The sequence below is a fragment of the Aythya marila genome, assembly GCF_965140915.1.
Source record: "Aythya marila genome assembly, contig: HAP1_HAP1_SCAFFOLD_154, whole genome shotgun sequence".
In the NCBI taxonomy this organism is placed as follows: domain Eukaryota; kingdom Metazoa; phylum Chordata; class Aves; order Anseriformes; family Anatidae; genus Aythya; species Aythya marila.
The window spans coordinates 691,689-708,496 of NW_028137218.1; the positions used below are offsets into that span (position 1 = coordinate 691,689).

General features: G+C 50.4%; 2 protein-coding genes across 2 annotated transcripts in view; both read left to right on the forward strand.

The window, feature by feature from the left end:
• Positions 1-2,824: 2,824 nt before the first annotated feature.
• LOC309891010 (olfactory receptor 14C36-like) lies at positions 2,825-3,757 on the forward strand (the record flags this gene model as incomplete). Its single annotated transcript, XM_082785407.1, has 1 exon — positions 2,825-3,757. One exon carries the CDS (start codon positions 2,825-2,827, stop codon positions 3,755-3,757), a length of 933 nt encoding a protein of 310 aa, XP_082641533.1.
• Positions 3,758-5,804: 2,047 nt separating this feature from the next.
• LOC309891055 (uncharacterized protein) overlaps positions 5,805-16,808 on the forward strand; it is a gene marked incomplete at both ends in the record, with an annotated part of 28,832 nt that continues 17,828 nt past the window's right edge. The window contains one exon of the mRNA XM_082785445.1: positions 5,805-6,713. Within this exon, the coding sequence (XP_082641571.1) occupies positions 5,805-6,713 (909 nt within the window). The remainder of the gene's footprint in view (positions 6,714-16,808) is intronic.

Sequence of the window (16,808 nt, forward strand, 5' to 3'; positions counted from 1 at the left end):
CTTCACACAAGCACTCTCATCACTGCCGTCTGAGCAGTCTTCACATTTTGCTCTAGCACCGTTGGCAGCAGTGCACAGGCAGGCGAAGGCGAGCAGCAGGCAGAGCACCCCACACTGTCACCTGTGTCACTTATACTACTCCTATTACCCGTGCCGTTAGTGTCAGTGGCATCCTCCTGGTACCGTTTCTGTCTTTGTCGCCCCTTACTCTCCCCCTTTTCTTTTTGCCACTGACCATTCACCACAAATGGATGAGACACATGATTACTAGTTAGGAAAGAGAGTGTTAACATCTGCTATACGGCTGCAGGCAGTGCCAGCTGCAACCTTAAATGCGGTTTGTGAAAATCATTAGTAATGTGGTTTGTCATTAGTAATAGTTATAACACCGATCTGAGGACGAATAGTCTTTTTTCATTGCAAGATAAACCTCTTATGAAAAGAATGCTAGAGTGAAGCAGCACAGCTCAGCACAGCTGCCACTGCCTCCATGGTTATGTCAGACAGGCTGCAGGGTCCTGATGTCCGCCCCTCTGCTCTGTGCCGACTCGCCACACGGTGAGGGTCGGCTGCCGGAGTCCACTGACGCACGCCTCTGGTCTCCCGTACCAACTCGATCTCTCGGCGCCGCTCCAGGCTCCCGGCCTGTTGGGGTCTCAGCCTGTTTGGATCCTGGATGGGACCTTGAGCACTTCTGGTCTAGTGGGAGGTGACTCTGCCAATTTCACGGGAACTGGAACTAGAGCTTAAGGTCTTTCCTAACCACAAACATTCTATGACTCTATGAGCTTGCTGGGTTGTGTAGTCTGTGTAGACGGAGGGATTTCATTTGCAGTGAAAAAGATTAGTTCTCTGGAATATCAACAGGTGCTTGAAAGAAATGCAATAAAATTTGTGGGTGTCCTAACTAATAAAAGGACAAGAAAAGATGATTCCCATAACAAACACGTATTTTGATTTAAGAGAAAAGGTAGCACTGGAAATAGGCGTCTCTCCCTAGCTGACAGCAGGAGGAACAGTGACTGCATCGGTTTGATTCCAAGTTGATTCCCCTGGAGGCCCAGGGGCTTGTCAAGAGCTCCCAGTGTTGTTCACAGTAGAGGCAGTGAATGGTCACTGTGTAACATAGCCAGGGCAGTTTCCAAATGTGAGTCACGGGAGAGAGCAGAGTAATACATCTGGATTACATTAAGGTATCCTCCTAGCCTTTGGACAGCAAACAAAGAAGGAGGTGCCTTGGTTGGCTCAGTTGAAACCTTTCCATCAGCAGGGAGAAGGAAGATCCATCCCTGTCCTTGCAGGAGTGTCCTGCCTAAAAACAGGGCATTAAAGGGTGATCCTTGGACCTCATCCATTTTCTGAATAAGGAAGGATGGAGCTGGAAATGAGATTCCTTCAGCAGCTGAAGGAAGGAAAATCAGTAATTACTTCAGTGTGTTTCAAAGCTGGTTCCCCTGGAGGCCCAGGGAGATCTCAAAAGACATAAGAGAGGGGAGAGACAGAGAGGCGTTGGGCTGGAGCTGTGCTGCTGAACTGGGCCGGGCTCCTGGGCCCAAGGGGAGCTCCTGGCAAGCAGGCAGCACTGCAGAGAGACAGCTCTGCCCAGGAGCAGCTCCTCTGCACAGCGCAGCAGGGCTGGGGGCACTGCCTGCAGGGGACAAGGGTGGCTGAGAGAAGGGAGGGTGATATTAAAGGCAGTGTGGAGTGGGGGATGCTGAGAGCTCACTGCAGGAGAAATCTTCAGAGCCCTGAACAGGGTAAGTCTCTCTCTGCAGGGCAATGCAGGTGTTGTTCCTGGTGCCATCTCCAGATTTGATGACAGATCCAACAGCCTATGGGATCTTTCAGGAGAACTCTCAGAGTTTCTTTGGATAACAGAAGAATGTCAAGCTCCAGAGCAGGGATTACCTACCAAAGCTGTCAGAGGGACAGGACATGAGGGTTCCTTCTCTTGGGGCTGGCTTCAGGCTGTGCAAGCAGGGTGCAGGCACGGGTGCCCAGGGCTATGGTGCATAGCAGGGTCCCTGCTGTGCCTCAGCGGCTGTGTGCTGGGGCAGGGCCTCTGCTGCCTGAGAGGCTCAGCACTCAGCCTGCCCGGGGAGCTACCCAGGACACTGCGGGGAGAAGCTGTGGCTGGAAGGACCAAAAAGCCAGGGCAGAGCAGGGTCCTGCTGCTGGCAGGGGGCTGCTACATGGGCCAGGCTCCTCATATCTCCCCAGCACCCCCAGGGCATTTCTGGGGGAGATTCTTGAAAGGGAAGAACAACACCTGCCATAACTGACAAGATGGCACTCTCTGAGGCCTCATTTTTTAATTTCCTGCTTTGGATGACAGTCAGGGAGATGATAATTGTGTTGTTAGGATTGTAGAAGGGACCTAAACTCATAGAGTATTACAGTTAAAAGAGATGTGTAGGTCTTTGAGGAACCTCACAACTTCACTCCGCACCCTTTAGCCTACAGACAGCACCAGCACAACCTTCATTGTTTCTTGTGGGATTGGTGGATGTCCTTCTCAGCACCTGTAAATAGGGAGATACCTCTGGCCAGAGGATGCCTGAGATGCACCCCTGGTGTTCTTTACCAGCAGCACTGATTACTGCTGAGATTACAGAGGATCTTCATGGTCTCTGTGGCATCTTTAGGCAGACAGATGCAGAGCTCCAGGCAGGAGCAAGTCTTCTTGAGATGAAGAGGCAGTGAGGATACAGCCTTGGTGAGGATGTTTTCTATGAAATAAGGTTTAGTTTTTGCTCAGAAAAGTCTCTCTAACATGTCACTGTCTATTCCTCCATGGACAGGCAACCATGCCCTGAGGCAGCAAATGTCCAACAGCAGCTTCCCCAATGAGTTCCTCCTTCTGCCATTCACAGACAAACGCGAGCTGCAGCTCCTGAACTTCGGGCTCTTCCTGGGCATCTACCTGGCTGCCCTACTGGGCAATGGCCTCATCCTCACTGCTGTAGCCTGTGACCACCGCCTCCACACCCCCATGTACTTCTTCCTCCTCAACCTCGCCATCCTCGACCTGGGCTGCATCTCCACCACTGTTCCCAAAGCCATGGACAATTCCCTGTGGGATACCAGGGCCATTTCCTCCTATGGATGTGCTGCTCAGATTTTATTCTTTGTCTTTTTAATTTCAGCAGAGTTTTCTCTTCTCACCATCATGGCCTATGACCGCTACGTTGCCATCTGCAAACCCCTGCACTACGGGACCATAATGGCCAGCAAAACTTGTGTCAACATGGCAGCAGCTGCCTGGGGCATTACTTTTGTCTATGCTGTGCTGCACACTGCCAATACCTTTTCTCTTCCCCTCTGCCAAGGCAATGCCCTGGACCAGTTCTTCTGTGAAATTCCCCAGATCCTCAAGCTGTCTTGCTCTGATGCCTACCTCAGAGAAGTTGGGCTTCTTGTGGTTAGTGCCTGCTTAGTATTTGGATGTTTTCTTTATGTTGCGCTCTCCTATGTGCAGATCTTCAGGGCAGTGCTGAGGATCCCCTCACAGCAGGGACAGCACAAAGCCTTTTCCACATGCTTCCCTCACCTGGCCGTGGTCTCCCTGTTCATCAGCACTGCCACATTTGCCTATCTGAAGCCCCCCTCTGTATCCTCCTCCTCCCTGAATCTTTTGCTGGCAGTTTTGTATTCAGTGGTGCCTCCAGCAGTGAACCCCCTCATCTACAGCATGAGGAACAAGGAGCTCAAGGATGCAGTGTGCAAATTGGTAACTGGATATTTTCAGAACCAATAAACTGCCATTCTTCCTCTGCATATCATTTATAATGTAGCTCATTACAGGCCTAGAAGTTGGAAATTTGTGTGTGGTTGTGTTGCATTATCTTATCTTTGATTTATATGTGATGGTGTTGCACACAAAGGTATCATTATTCATCCCCTTCCATTTCAGTATCTACCTGTCTGTGTGACTCTGAGACATGGAATAAATGAGAAGCCAAGCTCTGTGTATTTAAATAAAAGAAAGAACCCTGCTGTGATTTGCTTGCCTGAGATCCTTCCTCAGAGACCTGTGGTGGAGCTGCAGGGGCACTTGGTTGTGTGCAAAGGTGGAGGGAAAGAGTCCTGGCACAGCAGCACTGCCAGGGAGTCCCAGGATTTATTTTATTTTATTTTATTTTATTTTATTTTATTTTATTTTGTTTTGTTTTGTTTTGTTTTGTTTTGTTTTGTTTTTATTTTTATTTATTTTATTATTTTATTTTATTTTTTTCCCAAGCTTCCCTCTTTCACCTCCCACATTCTTCTTCAGAGCCCTTGTGTTACTGTGAGGACTGATTCTTCTTGTTGCTCAGGAGAGGAAGGAGAGCATGGAACATACAGAACATGAGTCTGTCCAACGTGGAGGCAACCAGGTGCTAAGCATTCAAGGTGCTAAATCAGTGCAAGGAGAGCTCTGCAACTCCAGGAAACATGGCAGGCATTTGGAAAACAATCTCCTGGATTTATTGTTATTCCTCTGGTTGAATTTCACAGAATCACAGAATCACAGAATTTCTAGGTTGGAAGAGAACTCAAGATCATCGAGTCCAACCTCTGACCTAATGCTAGCAGTCCCCACTAAACCATATCCCTAAGCTCTACATCTAAACGTCTTTTGAAGACTTCCAGGGATGGTGACTCCACCACTTCCCTGGGCAGCCTGTTCCAATGCCTCACAACCCTTTCAGTAAAGAAGCTCTTCCTAACATCTAACCTAAAACTCCCCTGGCTCAACTTAAGCCCATTCCCCCTCGTCCTGTCACCAGGCACGTGGGAGAACAGATTTATATACTGAATACTGTGAAAAACAGCTCCCAACATTGGAAATGAGTTGGACTTGATGCTTCTTGTGGGTCCTGTCCAGCTCAGACTATTCCATGAGTCTCTGACTCTGAAGAAGGGCAGCTATCTGTGCGCAGCCTCCATGGCCAAGGAACCACTTGTGTGGGAGGCAGTCAGTGGCAGTGCCCCACACCAGCTGGCTCTGCCTTCCCAGCCTGACCAGCATGGCCCTGCAGAGTGCCCCCATGGCCCCACACACCACAGCCCTCTCTCTGCAAAGCAGCACCACCAGCTGGGGGGCTGTGGGCAGCATGGGAAGGGGCTGCAGGAATGGCTGCTCAGGCCAGCCCAGAGGTGCTGGGCTGGGGCAAGGCTGTGTGGGACATGGGGTGTCCCAGGAGCAGAGCAGGGCGCTGAGTGTGTGCAGTGTTGCTGCCTGAGGAGCCCCAGGGCCAGCAGTGTGGTGCTGTGCTGTGCTGGGGAGTGGGTCTGGACTGGGGGGCTGCAGGATGTCTGAGAAGGTGGAGTGGTGGGGTTTACATCCTGCAGATGGCAGCAGCAGGGACACTGCTACTGACCTCCCCTTCTCCATTTCCTGTTTGTGTGCCATCCCAGCATGGGCTGTTCTGCTGGGCTGGGCTGGGCTGTGCTGGGGAGAGGAAAGGAGGTGTGGAGAGCTGGGGAGGGTTTGGGCTGGGGTGGCCTCCTGAGAGGACAGCAAATGTCCAACAGCAGCTTCCCCAACTTGTTCCTCCTCTTGCCATTCGTAGACACACGCAAGCTGCAGATCCTGCAGGAAGGACTCCTCTAGAGCCTGAAGCAGCCCCTGCTCCCAGTGCCTCCCTCAGCCAACACCAGCTGCAGCTTGAGCAGGAGAGCTGCGGAACAGTTCTCGTGCTAAGAGAGAGGCTCTGTTTGGGGGTGCTATATGACTTGCATTAGGTTTTCCTCAGAGAAGTCTGTTCTAACTTTGTTTTGCTTTCTCCTCTTCAGCAGACAGCCTTGTCCAAAGTCAGAGAATGCCCAACAGCAGCTTCCCCAATGAGTTCCTCCTGCTGCCATTCACAGACACACACGAGCTGCAGCTCCTGCACTTCGGGCTCTTCCTGGGCATCTACCTGGCTGCCCTCCTGGGCAATGGCCTCATCCTCACTGCTGTAGCCTGCAACCACCGCCTCCACACCCCCATGTACTTCTTCCTCCTCAACCTCGCCCTCCTTGACCTGGGCACTATTACTACCACCATTCCCAAAGCCAAGGCCAACTCCCTATGGGATACCACAGCCATTTCCTACACAGGTTGTGCTGCTCAGGTTTTTTTATTTTTATTTTTTTTTTTTTCAGCAGAGTTTTATCTTCTCACCATCATGGCCTACGACCGCTACATTGCCATCTGCAAACCCCTGCACTATGGGAACCTCCTGGGCAGCAGAGCTTGTGCCCAGATGGCAGCAGCTGCCTGGGGCAGTGGCTTTCTCTATGCTATCTGGCACACGGCCACTACATTTTCCGTGCCCCTCTGCCAAGGCAATGCTGTGGACCAGTTCTTCTGTGAAATCCCCCAGATCCTCAAGCTCTCCTGCTCTCACGCCTATCTCAGGCAAGGTCATCTTCTCATCTTTAGTGCCTGTTTAACCATTGTATGTTTTGTCTTCATTGTGGTGTCCTATGTGCAGATCTTCAGGGCCGTGCTGAGGATGCCCTCTGAGCAGGGCCGGCACAAAGCCTTTTCCACATGCCTCCCTCACCTGGCTGTGGTCTCCCTGTTTCTCAGCACTGTCATGTTTGCCCACCTGAAGCCCTCCTCGATCTCTTCCGCATACCTGGACTTGTTGGTGTCATTTCTGTACTCGGTGGTGCCTCCAGTAGTGAACCCCCTCATCTACAGCATGAGGAACCAGGAGCTCAAGGATGCCTTGAGGAAACTGGTGCATTGTTGTGTTTCAGAAACAAGAAATTTCCCTTAATCTTCTGCATAAGAGTGATAATGTAAAGCATTTCAGGCACAAGATGAATTCTGGTGTCTTTTTGGACATTTTTAATAGTCTGCAGAGCAGCACCGTCTCAGGGCTGTATGGAATGGGAGTTGCATGGTGAAGGGGTGCAGCTCTGTCTGTCCAGGCCAGCACAGATGCACTCAGCTGCAAATTGTCCCCTGGGAGACTGTATGTCTCGGGAGAAGAGCAACTCCCTGTTTGTGTGCAGTGGAGATATGGGGAGAGAAACCCTTTGCTACTGGTGCCAGTAGCCACATTGTATGCACACAGGAGAAATGAACACAAAGGAGCACAAAGGCCATCAGTTATTCCCATATATTTCATGAAGGCCAGTGGGGCAAGATAGTGTCACGAGGCCAAGTAACGTCTCCTGGGAAGCCACCTGAGTGCAGTCCTGGGGTGTGATTCCTTGAACCGAGGTCCCTGTGCCCATTCCTCATGCCTTGGGGCATCTCAAAGGAGGGTAGAGCAGGAGAAAGCACCGCAGGGCTGAGGTGCCTTCCAGCCTCTGTCAGTGGCTACAGGACCAAGAGGGACATTGCAAGCGCTGCAGTGCACTGCATGTGGTGTGCAAGTCAGGGACTCTATGACATTTGGAAAAGAGGGTGGGCCACTCAGGAAGACTATAAGGATGTGGTAAGGCTGTGCAGGGACAAAATTAGAAAGGCCAAAGCTCACCTGGAGCTTAATCTGGCTACTGCTGTTAAGAATAACAGAAAATATTTTTATAAATACATAAACATGAAAAGAAGGACTAAGGAGAATCTCCATCCTTTGCTGGATGTGGGGGGAAACTTAGTGACAAGAGATTAGGAAAAGGCTGAGGTGCTTAATGCCTTCTTTGCCTCAATATTTAGTGGCAAGACCAGTTGTTCTCTGGATACCCAGTACCCTGAGCTGGTGGGAGGGGATAGGGAGCAGAATGTGGCCCTCATAATCCACAAGGAAATGATTGGTGAACTGCTACAGAACTTACATGTACGCAAATTGATGGGGCCGAAAGGGATCCACCCAAGAGTGCTGAGAGAACTTGCAGAAGAGCTGGCCAAGCCACTTTCCATCATTTATCAACAGTCCTGGCTATGAGGGGCGGTCCCAGTCAACTGCCGACTAGCAAATGAGATGCCCACCTACAAAATGGCTGGAAGGAGGATCTTGGAACAACAAGCCTGTCAGTCTGAACTTGGTACTGGGGAAGCTCAAGGAAGCTTGTGCCATCACACAGCACTTGCAGGGCATCCAGGCAATCATGCCCTGCCAGCATGGGTTTATGAAAGGCAGGTCCTGCTTAACACACCTGTTCTCATTCTGTGACAGTGACACACTTAGTGGATGAGGCTGTGGACTGTGGCTGTGGTCTATCTTGACCAGTAAGGCTTTCGACACTGTTTCCCACAGCATTTTCATCGAGAAACTCACTGCTCATGGCTTAGTCTCATGTACAGAATCACAGAATCACAGAATTTCTGGGTTGGAAGAGACCTCAAGATCATCGAGTCCAACCTCTGACCTAACGCTAACAGTCCCCACTAAACCATATCCCTAAGCTCTACATCTAAAGGTCTTTTGAAGACTTCCAGGGATGGTGACTCCACCACTTCCCTGGGCAGCCTGTTCCAATGCCTCACAACCATTTCAGTAAAGAAGTTCTTCCAAACATCTAACCTAAAACTCCCCTGGCTCAACTTAAACCCATTCCCCCTCGTCCTGTCACCAGGCACATGGGAGAACAAACCAACCCCCACCTCACTACAGCCTCCCTTGAGGTACCTGTAGAGAGCGATAAGGTCGCCCCTGAGCCTCCTCTTCTCCAGGCTGAACAAGCCCAGCTCCCTCAGCCTCTCCTCATAGGACTTGTTCTCCAGGCCCCTCACCAGCTTCGTCGCCCTTCTCTGCACCCGCTCAAGCACCTCCATGTCCTTCTTGTAGCGAGGGGCCCAAAACTGAACACAGTACTCGAGGTGCGGCCTCACCAGAGCCGAGTACAGGGGGACGATCACCTCCCTAGCCCTGCTGGTCACACTGTTCCTGATACAAGCCAGGATGCCATTGGCCTTCTTGGCCACCTGAGCACACTGCTGGCTCATATTCAGCCGACTATCCACCATCACTCCCAGGTCCTTCTCTGCCTGGCAGCTCTCCAACCATTCCTCTCCCAGCCTGTAGCTCTGCTTGGGGTTATTGTGCCCCAGGTGCAGGACCCGGCACTTGGCCTTGTTGAACTTCATGCAGTTGACCTCAGCCCATCGGTGCAGCCTATCCAGATCCTCCTGCAGAGCTTTCCTACCCTCGAGCAGATCGACACACGCACCTAACTTGGTGACATCTGTGAACTTACTGAGGGTGCACTCGATGCCCTCGTCCAGATCATCGATGAAGATATTAAAGAGGACCGGCCCCAGCACCGAGTCCTGGGGGACGCCACTAGTGACTGGCCTCCAACTGGAGTTGGCTCCATTCACCACGACTCTTTGGGCCCAGCTATCCAGCCAGTTTCTAACCCAATGAAGCGTGTGCCAGTCCAAGCCAAGAGCAGCCAGTTTCTTGAGGAGAATGCTGTGGGAGATGGTGTCAAAAGCCTTGCTGAAGTCAAGGTAGACCACATCCACAGCCTTTCCCTCATCCACCCAGCGCGTCACTTTGTCATAGAAGGAGATCAGGTTCGTTAAGCAGGACCTGCCTTTCATAAACCCATGCTGACTAGGCCTGATCACATGCTTGCCCTGCATGTGCCGCGTGATGACTCTCAGGAGGATCTGCTCCATGAGCTTCCCTGGCACTGAGGTCAAACTGACATGTCTGTAGTTTCCCGGGTCTGCCCTCCGGCCCTTCTTGTAGATGGGCGTCACATTTGCTAGCCGCCAGTCAACTGGGACCTCCCCCGATAGCCGGGACTGCTGATAAATGATGGACAGTGGCTTGGCCAGCTCCTCTGCCAGTTCTCTCAGTACCCTTGGGTGGATCCCATCCGGCCTCATCGACTTGTGCACATCCAAGTGCCGTAGCAGGTCACCAACCAGATCTTCATGGATAGTGAAGGCCACATCCTGCTCCCCATCCCCTTCCACCAGCTCAGGGTACTGAGTATCCAGAAAACAACCGGTATTGCCGCTAAAGACTGAGGCAAAGAAGGCATTGAGCACCTCCGCCTTTTCCTCATCTCTTGGGTTAGAAACTGGCTGGATAGCCGGGCCCAAAGAGTCGTGGTGAATTGAGTTAAATCCAGTTGGAGGCCAGTCACTAGAGGAGTCCCCCAGGGACTGGGGCCAATTCTCTTTAATATCTTTATCAATGATCTGAATGAGGGGATCGAGTGAACCCTCAGTAAGTTTGCAGACCACACCAAGTTAGGTGCATATGTCTATCTGCTTGAGGGTAGGAAAGCTTTGCAGAAGGATCTGGATAGGCTGCACCGATGGGCTGAGGTCAGCTGTATGAGGTTCAACAAGGCCAAGTGCTGTGTCCTGCACCTGAGGCACAACAACCCCAAGCAACGCTACAGGCTGGGAGATGAGTGGTTGGAAAGATGCCAGGCTGAGAAGGACCTGGGAGCATTGATGGATAGTTGGCTGAATATGAGCCAGCAGTGTGCTCAGGTGGCCAGGAAGGCCAACAGCATCCTGGCTTGTATCAGAAGCAGTGTGGCCAGCAGGGCTAGGGAAGTGATCGTCCCCCTGTATTCGGCTCTGGTGAGGCCGCACCTCGAGTACTGTGTTCAGTTTTGGGTCCCTCACGACAAGAAGGACATTGATGTGCTCAAGTGAGTCTAGAGAAGGGCGATGAAGCTGGTGAGGGGTCTGGAGAACAAGTCTTATGAGGAGCGGCTGAGGGAGCTTGGGTTGTTTAGCCTGGAGAAAAGGAGGCTCAGGGGTGACCTTTTCACTCTCTACAGATACCTTAAAGGAGACTGTAGTGAGGTGGGGGTTAGTGTATTCTCCCATGTGCCTGGTGACAGGACGAGGTGGAATGGGCTAAAGTTGTGCCAGGGGAGGTTTAGTTTGGCTATTAGGAAGAACGACTTTACTGAAAGGTTTGTTAGGCATTGGAATGGGCTGCCAAGGAAGTGGTTGAGTCACTATCCCTTGAGGTCTTTGAAAGATGGTTAGATGTAGAGCTTAGTGATACGGTTTAGTGCAGGACTTGTCAGTGCTAGGTCAGAGGTTGGACTAGGTGGTCTTGGAGGTCTCTCCCAACCTAGATGATTCTGTGATTCTGTGACTCATGTCTCTCAACAGCCCCATGTGTATGAGGAACCGGCTCAGACATAAGCACCTCACACAGCCCTGGCATTGCTCTTTGTGCCTCCAGAAACAACCCCCAGTGTCCCTGTGAGTTTTTTTTCTCACCCCTTTACAGGTTCATTGCAGATGCCACTCTCTGCTATGTCACACTACCCTGCCTTTCTGGACTGGGCTGTCAAGCATTTGGATCAGCAAGATTTCTGGGGACTTGAAAATGAATTCAATTTAATTGAATTAAATTCTTTAATTCAGTGACTCTTTCCCTTGGAGTGCTCTTCAAAGACAGAATAAGGGGAGGGAAAAAAAAAAAAAAAAAAAAAAAGAAAAAGAAAAAGAAGCATTAGCAATGTTGGGAAATGTATTTTGGTAAGTGTGTGCATAAAACTATTCATCAAAAAAGCACGATTTTTTTATTGCATTTGTCCATGGTGCTGTCAATAGAAAACTGGGAAAATAAATAACGAACATTCATAGAAAAAAAGCTGGTGGTGCTGGCAAGCTCTTTCAGCTGTTACATCGAGTCCTTTTCTGTACAGGTTTCAACTGTTTCCTCAATCTACTTTCATGGCTGGTTTCAGTTTTCCAGTCAGAGGTGGTCACTACCTCCAGGATGTCCTGGGGTAGCCAAGGCACCCAGGTGGGACAAGTGACACAGGACCTAGGGGAGTCCTTCTGGAGCAAAAACTGGGGGGCAGGAACTGGAGCTGGGCCTCTCAGGGGCTGTGCAGGGGCTGCTTGGGTCCCCCATGGGGAGCAGCTCCTACCAGGTCACCTGCTCCTGCGTGGGCTCCTCTTCAAGGGCTACAGGTCTGGCCCGGAATCTGCTCTGGAGAGGGTCCTCCACAGGCCACAGCCTCCATCAGTGCAGGTCCACCTGCTCCACCGTGGTACTCCATGGGCTGCAGGGGGACAGCCTGCTTCACGATAGTCCTCACCACAGGCCACAGGGGACTTTTGCTCCAGGACATGGAGCACCTCTCCCCCTCCTTCTTCACTGATCTTGGTGCCTGTAAGGCAGTTTCGCACTCCTCTCTCTCTCCCAGCTGCTGTTCTGCAATATTTTTTTTTTCCCTGTCTTAAATATGCTCTCACAGAGGCACAAACAATGTCACTTATCGGCCCAGACCTGGCCAGCAGCAAGGCCCTTATCTAACATGGGACAGCTTCTGGATTCTTCTCACAGAAGCCACCCCAATGGCCCCCCACTACCAAAACCTTGCCACATAAATCCACCACATGCAGTCACATGGCATTCAAAGATGAATGTGAGGGACCATGGACCTTATCAGCTTGTGGGCCACAAGGAGGAGATGGGTGGGAATGCTCTGATGAGCTCAGCTCTGCCTCAGGATCTCCTGCCCCAGCAGGAGGAATGTGACTGTGGCAGTGACTGTGAGGTCACTTCTGTCTCTGCAGTTGATAGGGCAGCAGCAGCAACGTGTCACAGAAATGGACTGTGAGGTCACTTCTTTCTGAAGTAGTTGACAGGCCACACTTCTACCTAGGTTCTGTACTTTTCAGCTGACATCTGCCAGTGCTCCTGGTAGGCCAGCAGAAGGCACCTGTTTGGCATGCTGACTGTGGGATCCCCTCTGCCTACATACCCAGACAGAAAGAAGGCGCAGATATGGGTTGTCCTGTCCCTTCTGTTTGAGTCCACGAATGGACAGCAGGAGGCACAAGGCTTGGGTGTGTCTAAACAAGAAGCTGCAAGGCCAGCAGAAGGACCGTGGTTTGGAAGATGCTCGTGAGGTGACTTCTATCTGGTTGGCTGACAGGCCACAAGAAGGCCAATGGATTGGGATGCCTACTTTAGGACTGGTTTCCACCCAGGTGGAACTTTCTTTGGTGGTAGGAAAGAGCAGGAGAGGAAAACTGCCAGAAATTGCACCTTGGAAGGTTGGCACTGGCCACAAAGAGGAAAAAATGTCTCTCAAAGTATACTGCTGTGGTGCCAGAGGTCACCCAAAGAGTGTCCGTAATGAAACCCTGGCTTTGTTTTTCAAGGAACAGCTGGTGAAGGTTGATGAGACATTGGTGAAATGATGGAAATGCCAGGGTGAGAGCAATGTGAAGAACAGAGATGTGTGTCTGTAGGCTTCCAGGAAATAGGACAAAGTGTGGGACAGCATAGGAAAGCTTGCAGAGGAGAAGGTGGAGGTTGCTGGCAAGAATGGAAGGCCCCAAAAGCCCTGACGTTTTTGTCCCTTATCTAGAGCTTATGAGGTGATGAGATGTAGTCATTGCAGTGAGGCCTCCTTGCTTCTTTGCAACCCTTGCAGAGGCAGGGAGGTGTCATACCACTGTTCTTCTCATGGCATCACACTGTTTAGAACATCCCACAGACCCCAGGAAGAGCCTTGAGATGGATATGGGGGTGCAGGATCTCCCCTCCCAGTGGCTGGAGTCAGGCCTTGGCTCTTCTGCTTCACCAAAACCAACCAAGACTTTTCTCAGCACAGTGCTTTGCCTGTCTGCAATCAAGGTCTCCAATTATCTGCCCTAACAAGTCCCTGAGGAGAATCTCTTGGTAACAGCCCTCAGTGGGGCCCATTAATACTCCAAGACACTTCAACTTTTCCTTCTGACTTTACTTGCTCAAGCGGTTACATCACTCTTCTCTCAGTACCTGAGCTTCATAGACTCAGCACCATAATACACCATGGAACTCATTAAAATGAAGAAACTACTAACATTTCTTCCATAATTTGCTTCAAGCCTTCACACCTTGTGCAGCTAATTGCAGAGCTTGCATGATGTAATTAAGGAAGAAGATTCCAAAAAGCACCTAATACAAATCTTTTATTGCTTTAAAGGCTGAATTTTGCTGCATTTCAGTTTTGAGCATCATTCTCCTATTGGTATTCATCCAGGGTGATTTCTTTAGAGACCTGCATTGGGAGGAAAAGCAGAGTCTGAAGGTCCGATACCTCCACTGCCAGCAGGGGTCTTTGTCCCTGTAGCTGCAGCCCAGCCCAGCACATGAAACCTTTTCTAAGACAAGTCAGGGATTCCTTGGGAAAATAAATAAATGAAATGAAATGAAATGAAATGAAATGAAATGAAATGAAATGAAATGAAATGAATAAAATAAAATAATAAAATAAAATAAAATAAATAAAAATAAAATAAAATAAAATAAAATAAAATAAAATAAAATAAAATAAAATAAAATAAAATAAAATAAAATAAAATAAAATAAAATAAATAAAATTGAAATGACCATTGGAATCTGAGAAATTCAGCCTGAATCTTTGTAGATACCTGGACATCCATGGTCTCTCTTGGGTCTTCTGTGGAAAACTCAGGATGAAAACTAAAGAAAATATATCTTCAAGTGGCTGTAGCTGTACCCATGAGTTTGGCTGCTTTTGGGAAATTGTCCCCTTCCAGCCACAGAAAACTAAATTGAGTAATGTGAAAAGACCTGCCCAGTCAATAGAGTAGAGCAAAGTCATGCTTCCTGTGCTATAGATGCAGAAGGCAAAAGAACTGCATTGTGCCTCAATGGACATGTAACCCAGGTCATGCAACTTTACTTTAGTACTGACAAGTCCATCACTAAACCACGCTACTAAGTTCTACATCTACACATTGGCTCTCCAGCCGATGAACCAGCTCATGGATGGCAATCAGGGAGTCTCAGTTAGTGTTATGCTGCCTCAGGTGCACCACCATGGTAGCCATTGGCACCTGCTGTTCTTCAACCCTCAGCAAACCCACAACAGAAGGATTCTGTGGAAGGTCAAGCAAGGTAGACAACTCTTTAATGTCCTCCGTCTCCAAGGCTGCTATGCCAAAGCCCCACCTGTGCTCTTTTGGAACTTTGAAGTACCCATTCCTGAAGAAGACTATGTCTTGGATGCACATAGTCTCCGGGCCAGTCCCAATGGGGAGCTTTTGCCATTCCTTCCCAGTTCGACTCACTTTAGCCTCCAAGACAGTTAACTCTTGGGACCCACCTGTCACTTCAGAAATACAGGTGGGTTCTACCTCTTTATAGCTTGATGGCATTAAGGTACACTGTGCACCGGTGTCCAGTAGAGCCTGATATATTTGTGGGTCTGATGTGCCAGGCCATTAAATATACACAGTCCAGTAAACCTGATTGTCCCTTTCCTCCCTGCCTTCCCCTGGCTGGAAGCAGGACCCGTCTAGTCCTGCTCATAGTATTCATTACTGTGTCTGGTACACAGCCCACCAGAAACACGTCCCACCATGGCACTGTCATACTACAGGGCAGGGGAGAGGGAGCTGACAGCCAAGGGATGCAGGAGATGGTGCCCAATTTGGTGCAGGAGATGGGGCCCAGCAGAGAATCACAGAATCACAGAATCACAGAATTTCTAGGTTGGAAGAGACCTCAAGATCATCGAGTCCAACCTCTGACCTAACGCTAACAGTCCCCACTAAACCATATCCCTAAGCTCTACACCTAAACGTCTTTTGAAGACTTCCAGGGATGGTGACTCCACCACTTCCCTGGGCAGCCTGTTCCAATGTCTAACAACCCTTTCAGTAAAGAAGCTCTTCCTAACATCTAACCTAAAACTCCCCTGGCTCAACTTAAGCCCATTCCCCCTCGTCCTGTCACCAGGCATGTGGGAGAACAGACCAACCCCCACCTCACTACAGCCTCCCTTGAGGTACCTATAGAGAGCGATAAGGTCGCCCCTGAGCCTCCTTTTCTCCAGGCTGAACAAGCCCAGCTCCCTCAGCCTCTCCTCATAGGACTTGTTCTCCAGACCCCTCACCAGCTTCGTCGCCCTTCTCTGCACCCGCTCGAGCACCTCAATGTCCTTCTTCTAGTGAGGGGCCCAAAACTGAACACAGCACTCGAGGTGCGGCCTCACCAGAGCTGAGTACAGGGGGACGATCACCTCCCTAGCCCTGCTGGCCACACTGCTTCTGATACAAGCCAGGATGCCGTTGGCCTTCTTGGCCACCTGAGCACACTGCTGGCTCATATTCAGCCGACTATCAACCATCACTCCCAGGTCCTTCTCTGCCTGGCAGCTCTCCAACCACTCATCTCCCAGCCTGTAGCGTTGCTTGGGGTTATTGCACCCCAGGTGCAGGATCCAGCACTTTGCCTTGTTGAACTTCATGCAGTTGACCTCAGCCCATCGGTGCAGCCTATCCAGATCCTCCTGCAGAGCCTTCCTACCCTCAAGCAGATCGACACACGCACATAGCTTGGTGTCATCTGCAAACTTACTGAGGGTGCACTCAATGCCCTCATCCAGATCATCGATGAAGATATTAAAGAGGACTGGCCCCAGCACCGAGCCCTGGGGAATGCCACTAGTGACTGGCCTCCAACAGGACTTGACTCCATTCACCATGACTCTTTGGGCCTGGCTATCCAGCCAGTTTCTAACCCAATGAAGCGTGTGCCAGTCCAAGCCAAGAGCAGCCAGTTTCTTGAGGAGAATGCTGTGGGAGACGGTGTCAAAAGCCTTGCTGAAGTCAAGGTAGACCACATCCACAGCCTTTCCCTCATCCACCCAGCGCGTCACTTTGTCATAGAAGGAGATCAGGTTCGTCAAGCAGGACCTGCCTTTCATAAACCCATGCTGACTAGGCCTGATCGCCTGCTTGCCCTTCAAGTGCTGCGTGATGACTCTCAGGAGGATCTGCTCCATGAGCTTCCCTGGCACTGAGGTCAAACTGACATGTCTGTAGTTTCCCGGGTCTGCCCTCTGGCCCTTCTTGTAGATGGGCGTCACATTTGCTAGCCGCCAGTCAACTGGGACCTCCCCCGATAGCCGGGACTGCTGATAAA